This window comes from Prionailurus bengalensis, chromosome B3 (genome assembly GCF_016509475.1).
Source record: "Prionailurus bengalensis isolate Pbe53 chromosome B3, Fcat_Pben_1.1_paternal_pri, whole genome shotgun sequence".
NCBI classification, from domain to species: domain Eukaryota; kingdom Metazoa; phylum Chordata; class Mammalia; order Carnivora; family Felidae; genus Prionailurus; species Prionailurus bengalensis.
The window spans coordinates 119,005,773-119,022,781 of NC_057355.1; the positions used below are offsets into that span (position 1 = coordinate 119,005,773).

Consider the following 17,009-nt stretch of genomic DNA (forward strand, 5'->3'; position numbering starts at 1 on the left):
GAGTGGGGGAGGGGCACAGAGAGAGGGATACACAGAATCTGAAGCAAGCCCCAGGCTCTGAGCTGTCAGCACAGAGCCGAACTAGGGGCTTGGACTCACAAACTGTGAGATTGTAACCTGAGCCGAAGTTGGGTGCTCAATCATGGGAGCCACCCAGGCACCCCTAGAGCTTACTTTAAAAGAAAAGGAAAAAACATTTTTTTCTACTATGTCTTTCTGACTTTTTCTTTAACAGCTTACCTATGGAAAAGGTGCCATATAGATTACAGTTGATAAAAAGGGGGGAGGATTTATTTTTTTATTTTACAAAGTGAAAACTTTAGATAGGTTGATGAATTCTAGTTTTGAGCATCCACTGTATTTAAGTGCTACACACAAATGATCTCCGTAAGTCTCATAGGTACTCCAAAGAAATGATTACCTTACTACAGTTGAGGAAACTGTAGCTTAAGAGTTTGGCCACGGTTGCATAGTTAGGCATGACATAACGATGAGTTGAACCCAGGTTTGATTCCGAAGTCTTTTATTTTTTTTTTTAAGTTTAATTACTTAATCTCTACATTCAGTGTGATCTCACGACCATGAAATCAAGAGCTGCATGCTCTTCCCACTGAGCCAGCCAAGCACTTCTATGTTTTTTCCGTTTTTGTAATATTCTTTTGGTGTATTGATAGGAATCCTGATTTTTCTCATTTAAAAGTTATTTTAAGTGCGTTACATTGGAAGATAAATGGATAATGTTAAATGTTTAAGAATTTATTATCAGTCTTAGCTGGAGAATTCTTTTAAGTTGATGTTAAATTTGAACTGAAGAGCGACTTTGGAACTTCTTGAGATGTATTTAGAAGCATTTTAAAATTTATGTTAGAAAACTGGACAAAATCTTTCACTGATTTTTGCCCTCATTACATTCTTTTTCTTAGTACTCGAATGGTAAGATTTCATTAGTTATATACACAAGGACACTCTATACAGTAGCCAGCCATTGATCGGTAAACAATGTAGTTAAAAACAAAAATGCAGATTTCACTACGATGTCAGTAATAGCCCATTAATCTCTCTTAAACCTTCAGAGCAGCAGATACTTGTCTTAGAGATTTTCTTTGACACTGACTGACATTCCTGGTCATATTTTTTGCATGGTTTATTTTGAAATTTTTTAAGTAATTAATTTATTTTTAATTTCTTTAAAGTAAGCTCTATGCACAACGTAGGGCTTGAAAACATGACCCCGAGATTAGGAGTCTCATGCTCCACTGACTGAACTACCTAGGCTGCCTTATTTTTTTAATTTTTAGAGAGAGTGTGAGCAGGGTAGAGGGGCAAAGGGAGAGAGAGAATCTTAAAGCAGGCTACACACTCAGTGCAGAGCCTGACTTGGGGCTCGATCCCATGACCCTGGGATCGTGATCTGAGGTGAAATCAAGAGTCGGACACTCAACTAACTAAGCCACCCAGGTGCCCCTGATTTTTGTTTTTATTAAAGAACCAGCAATAACACGATTCTATCTAGGTTTCCAGATTCGTTTCTCATTTGATACCTTTTTTTTTTTTTAACCTTTTGAAGGATTCATTAATACTGTTGTTTACCCATAAGTGAACCTGTATTTGTGTAAGTTACTGGCTTTCAGGATGTACTGAATCAGATGAACATGAATCAACAACTATAGAGTTTTTTAAACTTCTGAGACGAAAGCATATTGTGGCAGCCTTTTTGCTTTTTGAATAGTTTTTTTTGTTGTTATGTAAGTTTATATGGACTGGTCTGATGCCCCATTGCTTTTGAAAATAAGGCATTCATCAATATCTCATTGTCATTAGTCCTGCATTTTTATCTGTTGGTATGGCACGTAGTTGATATAGAATGTAGTCTTATATACTTGTATTCTTACAATTTATTATGCCTTTTTTCTCAGGGACCCCAATGATTCCTGTACCAATGAGCATTATGGCTCCTGCTCCAACTGTAAGTACAATTTTAAGGAGGAATGAGGAGATACAGTAGTAATACTTCTTTTAAAGCTAAACAACTTGATAAAGTATTTTAATGTTTAAAAGAATGATGGGGAGTGAGAGCATCCATGTATTTGAGTATCATTTTCACTCAGCTATGCATATTATGCAGTTGCCCCTAAAATAGGCTCCCTAAATAGTTTTATGATTTCCCTCGTATTCTCTACACTCTTCATATACTTGTTCTTTCAGATTTAGGACATTGGTTTTTTCACCATTCTCTCATTTTGTCTTGGTCCTGGGAGATAGGAGAATGATCTGACATGCCTAATCTCATAAAAGAAAGAAAAAATACTGTAGGAATGATCTTAGCAGAAATTTAAATTCTGAAGTGAAATTTGAGTTGAATATATTTCCATTCTTTCCTCATACGTACCTAATTTTAGCCCCTTCCAACCTATTTTTTCTCTGTTGTCTGTTATGGTATCTTTAAGCTTTGTAAAGTTTTATTGAAGCCTTTACTCTGCTAAACTGTTTCATTTTCAGTCTTCTTAAGCCTTAATTCTTCACATTCATCAAAGCTTTTGTACATTCTCAGTATCTTCATTAAGAATGCTAACATGCTACTACACATGAATAAATAATAATCCTCTTAACTGTTATTTAGCCAGAATTCTTCTTTGAGTTAACTGGTAGAATATGAAGCTTCATTTGGAATTCTTTGAGGGAGGGTAGATCTCATTACTTTCAACTGTTTCTCTACCTGTGGATTTTGAAATGGGAGGGAGAAGGAGGTGTTACCTATATTAAAAAGGAGATGGTAACTCTGTGGGGAAACAATCTGCTGTGAGGCCGACCACTAAGAAGATATGGTTCTTCAGACCAAGGGGAGGTCTAATTTTTCTTGGATCAGATACCCATTGTTGGGGTATTTTGGAAAACCTCCACCTGACAGGTACTTACTGTCTTGCATTTCAGCCTAGGAAAAGGTGGGACTTGGGGTTTGGAGCAGCTCCCTCAGTTCACCACTCTTTATTCAGTGCCTTCTGTGGATGTTTTGCTAAATTCAGTTTCAGATGTAAAAATGAGTAAGATTGGTTCTCTGGGAAGTTGAAAGTTACAAAGGAAAAGTAAAAAATGCAACTGATGAAGGTAAAATTTAAGTTTTGGAGAATGCTGTGAGAGTATTTGAATACTCTTGTCAGAGGATTAGCAGGGATAATTGAAATTTGCTTTTATGTGTGTACAGAGTTGTGACGGATCTCCGGGATATATTTGATAATTTTAAATCACTTATGATATCGTGGACATTTAAGAATTAGGTCTTAAATATAAAGAAATTTCCATCCAAGTTATTTTTATTTTCTTTTCCAAGTTGTTTTTAAAAGAAAGGTTATCTAATAATAGAACTTGTTGCAAATAATTTTGTGTTAATGAAAAATGATAGGAGCTTTAGATTAGGTATGTAGAACCTTTACTAATTGCTGTGTATGCACTACTTAAAAATTGTTGTTAGCTTAATGTTACATTAAACGTGATGGGAATTTAATTGCCAGGTCCAATTTTACTGCCTTTTTTTCACTCTAGGTTTTAGTACCCACTGTGTCCATGGTTGGAAAGCATTTGGGAGCAAGAAAGGATCATCCAGGCTTAAAGGCTAAAGAAAATGATGAAAATTGTGGTCCCACTACTACAGTTTTTGTTGGCAACATTTCTGAGAAAGCTTCAGACATGCTTATAAGACAGCTCCTTGCTGTAAGTGTTAAACTGTTTTTCATTTTTAAGTTTTATTATCGATTTCAAATTTATGAAAACGCAGATAGGACTGAATAATCCTTTTCTGCTTTTTATTTTGAAAATGTTCAATCCTGCAAAACAGTTCAGTGAATAGTATAGTGAAACACAATTTTGTTTTGCCACATTTATTTTCTACTTGCGCGCACACACACACCCCACACATTTTTTCTGAATGATTGGAGATTAAGTTGTGATGTGATGTTTCATCTCTAAATACTTCCTGTTTTTCCTAAGATGGAGGACATTCTCCTATATGATCACAAAACCATCATCATACTTAAGAAATTTAAGGCTGGGATACCTGGGTGATGCAGTTGGTTAAGCATCTGACTTGGGCTCAGGTCTTGATCTCAAGGTTGGTGAGCTCTAGCCTCACTGGGGATGAGCTCAAGCCCTCCCACTCCCACTCTCCCTGTCTTTGCCCCTTGTGGAATTCTCTCTCTTTCCCTCTTTCTCTGCCCCTTGCTCACTTGTGCGTTCTCTCAAAAAAAAAAAAAAAAAAAAAAAAAAGGCTGATACAGTATTTTTTCCCCCCTGATATAATATTGTTAACTGAATGTATTTGCAGTTCATATGTAATTTTCCCAATAATCTCCATAATTGCTGCATTTTGTTTATCTATGATTCAGTCAAGGATTATACATTGTACTGAATTGTTATACTTTGTTGGCAGGGCAGAGACTGACATGAGGCTCATAAGAGCATAAGGTCACGACCTGAGCCTCATGACCTGAGCCAAAAATCAAGAGTTGGATGCTTAACCACAGAACCACCCTGGCGCCCCTAGACATCTTCTCTAATACAGAATAGCTTCCTGTCTTTTGCTTGTTTGTTTGTTTGTTTGCTTGTTTTGTTTTTGTTTTTCATGACATTGACATTTTTTTTAAAAAGGTTTATTTTTGAGAGAGACAGAGGGAGAAGCGCGAGCACAGGGAGGGGCAGAGACAGAGGGAGACAGAAAATCTGAAGCAGTCTCTAGGCTCCAAGCTGTCAGCGCAGGGCCCAGCTCAGGGCTCAGACTCACTAATTGTGAGATCGTGACCTGAACCAAAGTCAGATGCTTAACTGACTGAGCCACCCAGGTGCCCCTGACATTGATGTTTAAAAAAAATTTTTTTTAATGTGTATTTATTTTTGAGAGAGAGAGCATGGACAGGAGAGGGGCAGAGGATACAAAGTGGGCTCTGTGCTGACAGCCTGATGTGGGGCTTGAACTCATTAACTGTGAGGTCATGACCTGAGGTGAAGTCAGACACTTAACAGACGGAGCCATCCAGTTGCCTCATTGATTTCTTTTTTTCTTAGTTTAAAAATTTTTATCCTGGGACGGGTGGGTGGCTCAGTTGGTTAGGCTTCCGACTTTGGCTCAGGTCATGATCTCCCTTGTTAGTGGGTTCGAGCCCCACGTTGGGCTCTGGGCTGACAGCTCAGAGCCCTGAGCCTGCTTCAGATTCTGTGTCGCCGTCTCCTCTCCCCTTTCTGCTCATGCTCTGTCCCATGCCCTCTCTCTCTCTCTCTCAAAAATAAACAGAAAAAAAAAAAGATGAAAAATTTTATCCTGGTGATAAATGCACTTTAAGTGAAATAATAATGGTTTTATAATAAAAAACAACAGTGCCTATACTCTCTCCCTCCATAATCTCCTGTTTTTTAAAGAAGTGATTTTAAAATCTTCTCCTTTTTGATTTTATTGCCATTTCTGTTTTGTAGAGTGTATGATCCTTGAATTAAAAAATGTTTAGGAAATAAACACCACAAAACCTAGCTTCGTCAGATTCAGTATTTTGTGATACTATCTCTAGATTTTTTTCTTTTTTTTTTTTTTTTTTTTTTTTTTTTTAAATTTTTTTCTTAAGTTTATTTATTTTTGAGACAGAGAGAGACAGAGCATGAACGGGGGAGGGTCAGAGAGAGAGGGAGACACAGAATCGGAAGCAGGCTCCAGGCTCTGAGCCATCAGCCCAGAGCCCGACGCGGGGCTCGAACTCACGGACCGTGAGATCGTGACCTGGCTGAAGTCGGACGCTTAACCGACTGCGCCACCCAGGCGCCCCTAGATTTTTTTCTTAAGAAATAAATCATTACAGTTGGCCCCAATTCCCACTTCTTTTTTCACAGAGGTAATTATCAGAGGTAAACCACTATCCTAAATTTGGTGTTTATCATTCATGTGTGTATTTCTTACTTTAATTACATATTTATATATTCAGAAAATTTATAATTAAATTTTAATTCTATACTATATAACTTGTTTTTTTCACCTAATATATATATACCTTTAGTTTACTTATTGCTGTGTACCATTGGATTGTAGTAATGTACCATGAATTTTAAATTTTCTTTTTTTTAATTTTATTTATTTATTTATCTATCTATCTATCTATTTATTTATTTATTTATTTTTGAGACAGGGAGAGAAACAGAGCATGAGCAGGGGAGGGGCAGAGAGAGAGGGAGACACAGAATCCGAAGCAGGCTCCAGGCTTTGAGTTGTCAGCACAGAACCCAATGTGGGGCTTGAACTCACAAACCAAGAGATCATGACCTGGAATTTAAAATTTTCTAATGATAGTCTTATGGATTGTTTCTATTTCTTAACACTATGTTTTGCTGTATGATTACTGGTAATGTCGTGTCTTCAGTGAACATGAAAAAACTTCTGTCATGTATTCTCTTAGAAGTGGAATTTCTGAGTCTTACAGCATGTTTATCTTCAGTTTTACAAGATAATGCCAACTTTTTTCCAAAGGAATGTTGGGAGGACATTTTTTAAAAAAAATCTCTATTGTGACATAATACTTATACTTTAAAATTCACCCTTTCATAATAATTCAGTTGTTTTTAGTATATTCACAAAGTTGTACAAACATCACCACTAACTTCATTCTAGAACATTTTCATCACCCCAACTACAAAACCTATACCCTGTAAGTCACTTCCCATTCTCTTCTCTCCCCAGTGTATGGCAACCACTATCCTACTTTCTGTCTGTGTAGTTTTGCCTATTGTGGGTATTTTATAGACAGAGAATCATAGGGTATGTGTGGCTTTTTGTGTTTTGTCTTTTCTTTTTTACTTAATGTTTTCAGGGTTCATCTACATTGTAGCTTATATCAGTATTTCGTTCCTTTTTATGGCCAAATACTCCATCTGATGGACATACCTCATTTTGTTTACCCATTCATTAGTTGATGGGCAATCGGGTTATTTCCACTTTTGGTTGTCGTGAATAATGGTGCTGTGAATATTTGTGTACAAGTGTGTGGAGATAATGTATATATTCTATTTGAAACATCTTTCTATTTTTATTTATTTTTAAAGTTTGTTTATTTTGAGAGAGAGATTGAGAATCCCAAGCAGGCTCTGTGCTATTAGCACAGAGCCTGATGCAGGGCTCGAACTCACTAGCTGTGAGATCATGACCTGAGTCGAAGTTAGATGCTTAACTAACTGAGCCACCGGGGCTCCCCTTTAAGTTGTTTTTTTTTTTAATTTTTTTTTTTAACGTTTATTTATTTTTGAGACAGAGAGAGACAGAGCATGAACAGGGGAGGGGCAGAGAGAAAGGGAGACACAGAATCCGAACAGGCTCCAGGCTCTGAGCTGTCAGCACAGAGCCCGACGCGGGGCTCAAACTCACGGACTGTGAGATCATGACCTGAGCCGAAGTCGGACGCTTAACCTATCAAGCCACCCAGGCGCCCCTCCCCTTTAAGTTTTAAGTAGGCTCTGTGACCAATGCAGGGCTCAAACTCAACAACCCTGAGATCAAGTTGCATGCTATACTGAATGAGCCATCAGGGTACCCCTTATTTTTCTTTTAAGGCCTTAAATGTCTAGTGATCCTTGATTGCTTACCTTTAAGAGTTAGGGATTAAAAGTCTTTTTGTGTGGAAATGCTGGGTTTGTAAAATGTTGAACATCATTGTAGGGTAATTTAGCCATCAGTTGATTGGTTTCATGCCTAGTGAGTATATGATTAGCTGCCCTTGTTACCCATTCTGTATCCCTTCTTGATCTTTCATATCTGTTCTGTTTACTTTCTTCATAACTTCATTCTGTCTTTACCTGAGGATGGGGATAGTATAGTTTCTTATAAAGATAGCAGGCTATCTTCTCTGGGGGTGGAGATTAGAGTAGTTGCTTGAAAAGAACTCTGAGGCTTTGATTGTTCCATATTCATATTGTCAGGCAAGCACCTGTTTTTATTCAGCTTCATTCTGCAACTCCATTCTCTACTGTACGCACCTTTTACCTCTAGTCTAGGTCCACTTGGCTTTGTAGAATCCATTAACCTAATTCTTTCTCAGTAGTATCTTCATCTGTTAACACTTGGGAGTTATGCCTTTCTTTGATACACTGAATGAGTTCCCATCCTTCCATTTGCCTTTTGTCTTTTAAAATTTTTTTTAATGTTTATTCATTTTTGAGAGAGCGTGAGTGGGGAAGGGGCAGAGAGAGACTCTGAAGCAGGCTCCAGGCTCTGAGCAGTCAGCACAGGCACAGGCACAGGGTCTGACGCAGGGCTCGAATTCACGGATGGGCAGATCATGACCTGAGCCGAAGTTGGTCGCTTAACCAACTGAGCCACCCGGGCGCCCCTTGCCTTTTGTCTTCTTAAAATTTTGTTGAATTCTGGTGCCGTTTCCCCCTGCAATGTTTGATCTCATGGGTTTTTATCTTTTATATTCCTTGATTTTCATTTGATTGGTTTCTGTGAAGGAAGATGTGAAAAATACATGCATTCTCTTAGTTTTGACAGGCAGTCTTCAGTTACCATTTTCCACAAATAACTTTTTTTTTTTAACCTTCTAGCTTTTACTTTAATAATTAGAAATAATGTTTAAAAACTTTGCAACTAAACAAAATAATGTTCTCTTCAGGTAACCTGCTCCGCTCATATTTCTGATTTATCGAAAATTTTTTTCATTGCATAAAGTCTTACTGTATATTTGCAATTTCATGTCCCATGTTATTTTTGTATCCTTATCAAGCATTTACCCATGTTACTAAAAGACTTTTATGATATAGGGGCGCCTGGCTGGCTCACTGGGTAAAGCATGCAACTCTTGATCTTGGGGTTGTGAGTTTGAGCCCCCACATTGGGTATAGAGATTACTTAAAAAAAATCTTTAAAAAGTTGTTTATAGTATATACATGTGTTTTAAAACATAATTTTTATGGACTAATTTACTTGAATTTTTTATAGTTTATTTTAAATACTATGATATTGGTAATTTTGGCGTTTTATATATTTTGGATAAGGTAAATAATGCTGTAAAATTTCTATATTAAAAGGTAGCCAATTTTCTGCAAATAAGAGAATCTGTAAGAATTTATTATTTTTCTTTTAAATGATGTATTGTATATTTCTTTTATATAATAAGCTTGTGGGAATTGAGAGAATTTTAAGAAATTTAATAGCTGGTATGATTTTTTTCTTTTTTCTTTTATTTTTCTCCTGGTGGAAATATGATTGTGTTCTTATTTTTATTACAAATTAATTTATTTTATTAAATGGTAATGATCATTTTTTGTTTTTTATTTTGAAGAAATGTGGCTTGGTTTTGAGTTGGAAGCGAGTACAAGGTGCATCTGGGAAACTTCAAGGTAGGTAATTCTTTCTTATTAAGATCCTTTTAAGCTACATAGATAGCTTCTTACATGTTTGACTCTTATTTCCCTTAACCATGGAGTATTCTGTTAGCACTCTTTGTCTTCCTTCTTACTGGAATAGGATTAAAGGTGGTTGGAAAGATTTAGCTGGGAGTTGAGATTAGAAAGTGGAAAAGCATTAACAGGAAAGAGGTGGGAGAGGAAAAAATATTCAGATTTTTTTTTTTACAGTATTGTTTTGAAAAGTCTTTTTCTCGGAGCAGGAGTGTATGATTAGCATTCAACACTTAGGCAGGAAGCAAGAGAACTGATGGTGAGATGACCTGTTTGTCTTAGAAGCAGGCTGTTCTTTCTTCTTGGTAAAAGCACCTGTTTGGTGTACATTATTCTTTTTTTTAATGTTTATTTTTGAGAGACGGGGTGTGGGGAGGCTAGGGGAGGGGTGGGAGTTGGGCGGGGGGGGGGGGGCGCAGAGGATCCGAAGTAGGCTCCACATGGTGACAGCAGAGAGCCTGATGCAGAGCCAGAACTCACATACCATGAGATCATGACCTGAGACGAAGTCAGATGCGTAATGACTGATGTACATTCTTTTTTAAAGATTTTTTTTTAACGTTTATTAATTATTAAAAGAGAGAGAGCGTGAGCAGGGGAGGGGCAGAGGGAGAGGGAGACACAGAATCTGAAGCAGGCTCCAGGCTCTGAGCTATCAGCACAGAGCCGACACGGGGCTCAAACTCACAAACTGTGAGATATGACCTGAGCTGAAGTTGGACGCTTAACCGACTGAGCCACCCAGGCACCCCGACTGATGTACATTCTTGAAACACTTTTTATTATGGAAAAAATCATGCATATATAAAATTAGAGTAGTGTGATGAACTTCCACATACTCATCACCTAGCTTTATCAACTCATGGTCAATTGTGCTTAACCTGTACCCTATCCATTTCCTCCTTATGTTATTTTATTTTATTTTTTTAATTTTTTTTTTCAACGTTTATTTATTTTTGGGACAGAGAGAGACAGAGCATGAACGGGGGAGGGGCAGAGAGAGAGGGAGACACAGAATCGGAAACAGGCTCCAGGCTCTGAGCCATCAGCCCAGAGCCTGACACGGGGCTTGAACTCACGGACTGCGAGATCGTGACCTGGCTGAAGTCGGACGCTTAACCGACTGCGCCACCCAGGCGCCCCTCCTTATGTTATTTTTAAATTTATTGTTTAATTTCTTTTATTGTTTTAAAAATATTTTTGAGAAAGAGAGGCAGAGGGGATAGAGGGAGACAGACTCCCAAGCAGGTTCTGGACTCTCAGAGCAGAGTCTGATGTAGGGCTCAAACTCACGAACCATGAGATCACAACCTAAGCCGAAGTCAAGAATCAGATGCTTAACCATTGAGCCACCCAGGCACCGCCTTCTTATATTATTTTTAGGCAATCCCAAGCACCCATCACACCCCCTCTTTATATATTATTTTTAAGCAATCCCAAGCACTCATCCTATTTTAGTGTGTATCTCTACAAGATAGGAGTTTTTTTAAAAATTTACTGAAAATGCTATCATAAGATCTTCAAAAATTAACTATTTTTCTTAATATTGTAAGTCAGTGTTCAGATGTCACAAATACCAATTTTTAAATATTTTGTTTAATTCAGGATCTATACATAGTCAGCATATTGCAGTTGGCTGGCATATTTTTAAGACTTTTTAAAAGTATTTTAAGTTCTCGCTCTCTTTTCCTTTGCAGTTATTTGTGGAAGAAACTGTGTCATTTTCCCAGTAGTGTTCCTTTAGTCTAGATTTGCTGATTGCAGCTCCACGCAGAATAATATGCCAGTGCTTCTCTGTCTTCTGTATTTATTTTATTTATTTATTTAAAAAAATTTTTAATGTTTATTTTATTTATTTATTTTTAATTTTTTTTTTAACGTTTATTTATTTTTGAGACAGAGAGAGACAGAGCATGAACGGGGGAGGGGCAGAGAGAGAGGGAGACATAGAATCGGAAGCAGGCTCCAGGCTCTGAGCCATCAGCCCAGAGCCCAACGCGGGGCTTGAACTCATGGACTGTGCGATCGTGACCTGAGCTGAAGTCGGACGCCCAACTGACTGAGCCACCCAGGCGCCCCAGTGTTTATTTATTTTTGAGACAGAGACAGAGCATAAACGGGGGAGGGTCAGAGAGAGAGGGAGGCACAGAATCTGAAGCAGGCTCCAGGCTCTGAGCTGTCAGCACAGAGCCCGATGCGGGGCTCAAACTCATGGACCATGAGATCATGACCTGAGCCGAAGTCAGATGCTTAACTGACTGAGCCACCCAGGCGCCCTGGTCTTCCGTATTTTATGTAAACTGGTTGGTAGTTGTATCTTGAGACTTTGATTTGAGTTCATATGTGTTATTTTTTTGATGCTTTTATTTATAAGAATTTTCTAAAGGTATTGTTCTTCCATCATCAGACACTAGATTATTATTATTTTTTTTTTTTTTTTAATTTTTTGTGGTTTGAGATGCAGCTGTTGATTGTCTGTTCCTGGATTGATTTATTCATTGGAGGATTGCAAAATGCGCTAGTCTAATTTGAGGACTACTGTCATTCATTCATTGAAAAATAAATCTTCTTGTGGTGCCTGGGTTGCTCACTCAGTTAAGCGTCCCACTTGAGTGTCCGACTTTGGCTCAGGTCATCACCTCACAGCTCATGAGTTCAAGCCCTGTGTCAGGCTCGGTGCTGATAGCTCAGAGCCTGGAGCCTGCCTCAGATTTTGTGTCTTTCTCTGCCCCTTCCTATTTGCCCTGACTCTGTCTCTGTCTCTCTCTCTTAGATATAAATAAACATTAAACAAAATTTTTAATACTTTTTTTCAAGTTTTTATTTATTTTGAGGGAATGGGTGAGAGAGGGGCGGAGAGAGAGGGAGAGAATCCTAAGCTGGTTCCACACTGTCAGTTCAAAGCCTGATGCAGGACTCGAACTCACCAACCATGAGAACATGCATGACCTGAGCTGAAACCAAGAGTCTGACGCTTAACTGACTGAGCCACCCAGTGACCCCCAAAACATTAAAAAGAAAAAAAAAAAAGAAAAAGAAAAGGAAAATAAATCAGGCACCTGGGTGGCTCAGTCAGTTAAGTGTCTGTCAGCTCAGATCATGATCTCACAGAGCCTGTTTCAGATTCTGTGTCTCCCTCTCTGCCCCCCCTCCACTCACCCTGTCTGTCTGTCTGTCTGTCTGTCTTTCTCTCTCTCTCCCCCCACCCCCCCGTGTCTCAAAAATGAATAAATGTTAAAAAACATTTTTAAAAAGTCTTTATTAGACTACTGCTGTAAGAATAAACCTCTATCTCCATCTAGTATTTGGTTAGAGGTATAATTGATGTAAGGAAAATGGGGTGAATGCTTTGGTTCCTTGATTTTTTTTTCAAAACGATGAGTTTGTGTCCTCAACATTCTTTAGCAGTGACTTTTTTAATTTATTTTTTTATTATATTTTATTAAAAAAATTTTTTTAACCTTTATTTATTTTTGAGAGAGAGAGAGTGAGAGAGCATGAGTTGGGGAGGGGAGAGAGAGAGGGAGACATGGAATGTGAAGAAGGCTCCAGGCTCTAAGCTGTCAGCATAGAGCCCGATGCGGGGCTCGCACTCATGGACCATGAGATCATGACCTGAGCTGAAGTCCAACGCTTAACAGACTGAGACACCCAGGCGCCCCAGCAGTGACTTTTTTTTAAAGAACCATTGTGAACTTAAGGATTGAAGCCTATTCGGTTTGTTGTTACACTTAATAAGAATTTATTGTCGTTATTGCTAGTGAAGCTTAAATTGTCTTAAGTCGCCTCTGCAAGTTGGATTTCCACTGGTTTTGTCACCAGCCTGTTTTTAATAGTTACCTTGTTATTTGGTCTGGAATCTAAGCTTATCTAGTAGTTTTTCCGTCCTAGACTTAGGGTCAGCCATTTCTTTATGGAACTCTGGGTTTTTTTAGTGGTAAATTGCTTTAAAAATCACAAGCTGGCAATTAGGTATATTCATTACGAGACTTGTTTATTAGTCTTTGCTTTTACATTTTTCCAATGCACGTTAATTCACATTCAGGACTAAACGGTTTTTATTTAAGCTTTTCTGTTATATCTGTATTCCCATACTGAGAATCTAGAGTTTCAAGGACATTGGGATGATAGACTGTTAAATAATTACTGGCTTGGTTCATCTCATATTTCATATACAACAATGTAAGACTAATAACATCTACACTCATCAGCAATATGGTGATAGAAGTTTTCTGTTGACAGGTCTTTGTCTTTATGATATATCACACTAAAAAATCTAGAGTCAAATTTACTGCTTTAAAGGCGCTCAGAAGATGGGTGCCTGGATGGCTCAGTCGGTTAAGTGTCCAACTTTGGCTTAGGTCATGATCTCACAGTTTGTGAGTTTGAACCCTGCATTGGGCTCTGTGCTGACAGTTCAGAGCCTGGAGCCTGCTTCGGATTCTGTGTCTCCCTCTGTCTCTACCCCTCCCATACTCACTCTGTCTCTCTTTCAAAAATAAATAAACGTTAAAAGAAAAAATTTAGGGTCACCTGGGTGGCTCAGTCAGTAATTGTCTGACTTCAGCTCAGGTCATGATCTCACGGTTCGTGAGTTTGAGCCCCGCATCAGCCTCTGTGCTGTCAGCTCAGAGCCTGGAGCCTGCTTCGGATTCTGTGTCTCCCTCTCTCTCTGCTCCTCCCCTGCTCACACTTTGTCTCTCTCTCAAAAATAAATAAACATTTAAAAAAAAAAATTTAAAAAAAAAGAAAGAAAAAAATTTAAAATCACTCAGAATAGTTCCTTTCTGTGTGGTTATTTCCTTAACTGTGTACGTATTTGGATTCGTTTGTTTTTTTACTTTAAATTTTTAGATTACTCTTTTAAAATTTATGTTTTAATATCTCTGGCTTAAAGTCATGGTAATAATGCTTAGAGTAGTTACTAAAATGAAACAGACACAGAAAAATTAGACTCATAACTAGGATAAAAGTTCAGTACTTTTGTAGTTTAACGACTCAGAGTTGAAAAGAGCTTTAACAGGTTCAAGCAGCCTGATGTCATATAATTGTCGCTAACTGTTAGGAAGTCTGGGTGGAATGAATTCAGGAAATAATTAAAAGACTCCATTATGAAATTTGCTGGTTCTGCTAAATATTTTATCAGCACTTCTAATAAGTAACAATTTCCCTGATTAGAATTTTTCTTTCCTGTTTTTCTTTTTTTCTTTCGGTTTGAGGGTGTTAAAAAAAATCAAAGGTAATTGAAGGAAAGAGAGGAGTGACAATGTGAAAAATCTTGGTATTAAAAACATTTGGTCTCTAATTATTTTAATTTTCCATAAATACTGTGTTTTCATAACTATTGATATTTGATGAATTCTTTACATCCATTTTTAGCCTTTGGCTTCTGTGAGTATAAGGAACCTGAATCTACCCTCCGTGCGCTCAGGTTACTGCATGACCTGCAGATTGGAGAGAAGAAACTACTTGTTAAAGTTGATGCAAAGACAAAGGCACAACTGGATGAATGGAAAGCAAAAAAGAAAGCTTCTAATGGGGTATGTTTTTTATAGTGCTGTCTTTTTAGGCTTACTGTGCTCTTTCAGTATAAGTACTTCTTATAAGGGAATCTAATATGGGGCTTCATGAGATCATCCTCATCATAATATGTACTTGTGGCTAAAAGCAGGAGGGTATTTTTGCAGTTTATCGAAGTCTTTTATCTACCCATAGGGGGTGGATGATGGTTGGTTTGCTTGTTCCAGGTTAGGATAAAGGTAGTGAGGGAGGCTGGACAAGGTTAAGTTGCCAGAAAAAACACTGGTACAGACTGTTCCTAACAGCTAATTCATTAAGGTAGCTTTGTAAGTAAGTACAACAAAATATAGTTCAGCTTACACAATTTTAATTAGTTACCCTCTGTTTTAGAAGTACTCAGGTTCTGGGGCCACCTGTGTGGCTCACGTCAGTTGGGCATCTAACTCTTGACTTTGGCTCAGGTCATGATCTCACAGTTCATGAGTTGGAGCCCCACGTCAGGCTCTGTGCTGTCAGCACAGATTCCGTCTCCCTCTCTCTGTCCCTCCCCTGCTTGCTCTTTATTTCTCTTTCAGAATAAATAAAAATAAACTAAAAGAAAAAAAGAATCACACAGGTTCTGGGTGCCTGGGTTGGTCAGTTGCTTGAGTGTCTGACTCTTGATTTTGGCTTAGGTCATGATCTCAGAGTCTTGGGATTTAGCCCCGCTTTGGGCTCTCCATGCTGGGCGTGGAGCATGCTTGGGATTTTGTCTCTCCTTCTTCCTCTGTCGTCGCCCATGTGAGTGTGTGCTCTCTCTCGCTCTCAAAAAAAACAAAAAAACAAAAAAAACCCCACAAGCTCTAAAATAAGTGAAAATAAATCTTACTACTTTCCTCAGTTGGGTCCCATATTAAGTGAAGCTAAAGTAAAGGAAATTTTCATGTGTTGTAATGTATTCGTCATTACTCCCTTTCAGCAAAACAAAAAATAGCTAAAACCTGAGTATATTTCCTATTTCCTTTTGGCATCTCAAACTTGAATGGATTTAAAATGGATTTATTGTTACCTTCTTTCTTCTACAAAAGCAAAAATGCCTTTTTGCTCTTACGCTTTCATTGTCATTCAAAATAGAAATAGCTTTTTTGGTATTACTCTTCCCTCCTTTACCAAAACAGTGTATATTCTTTGTCAAGCAAACAAAACCTCAGAAAATGTTATTAAGAAAATCGTGGGGGGAGCCTGGGTGGCTGTTGGTTAAGCGTCTGGCATTGGTTCAGGTCATGATCTCACGATTTGTAGATTCAAGCCCTGTATCAGGCTCTGTGCTGAGAGCCTGGATCCTGCTTTGGAGTCTGTGTCTCCCTCTCTCTGCCCCTCCCTTGCTCACGCTCTGTCTCTCAGCAATAAATAAACACTAAGAAAAAATAAATAAAATCTTGGGGCACGTGGGTAGCTCAGTCAATTAAGCATCGACTTTGGCTCAGGTCATGATCTTGCGGTTCGTGAGTTTGAGCCCCACATTAGTCTGTCTTGTCATTGTGGAACCTTTTTTGGATTCTCTGCCCCTCCCCCCACTCATGCATGCTTTTTCTCTCTCTCTCTTAAAAAAAGCGCTAAAAAAAACCTTTATAAAGCAAACTGTTATTTTAAGTACATGCCGTCATTTATTGAAAAAAAATTTTTTTGCAGTTTAATCAGCATTTATTGTGAGTTCTGCCTAGACACATCTATTTACTTTTTACTTTTTAATTTATTTAAGTTCAAGTTAGTTAATATACAGTGTAGTATTGGTTTCAGAAGTAGAACTTGGTGATCCATCACTTTCATATAACACCCAGTGTAAAGCAAACTATTTCAAGAAGAAATTCAGTAGCACCCATAATCCTATCACCATTGGGAGCCCCTGTATATGTTTTTGTTGCATATTCTTCCAGACTTTTTTCTCTGTATGGATGAATATAGTTTTAATTGGAATATGTGAATTTGTTTTTCTTTCATAAATAGAGATTGATTCTCTGTATTCTGTAAATAGACTTTTTTTTACTTCTGTCTTTTCTTGGACTTTTAGTAAATTTCAACTGATTTCT

The 17,009-nt window shown here is 37.9% G+C and overlaps 1 protein-coding gene across 5 annotated transcripts in view; it reads left to right on the forward strand.

Moving 5' to 3' along the window:
- The window catches only part of RBM25 (RNA binding motif protein 25), a 60,998-nt gene that overhangs the window by 13,128 nt on the left and 30,861 nt on the right, over positions 1-17,009 (forward strand). For all 5 annotated transcript variants that reach the window (XM_043556521.1, XM_043556524.1, XM_043556523.1 and 2 more), the window contains 4 exons: positions 1,917-1,966; positions 3,541-3,708; positions 9,303-9,360; positions 14,800-14,960. In XM_043556521.1, coding sequence (XP_043412456.1) covers positions 1,917-1,966; positions 3,541-3,708; positions 9,303-9,360; positions 14,800-14,960 — 437 coding nt within the window. The remainder of the gene's footprint in view (positions 1-1,916; positions 1,967-3,540; positions 3,709-9,302; positions 9,361-14,799; positions 14,961-17,009) is intronic.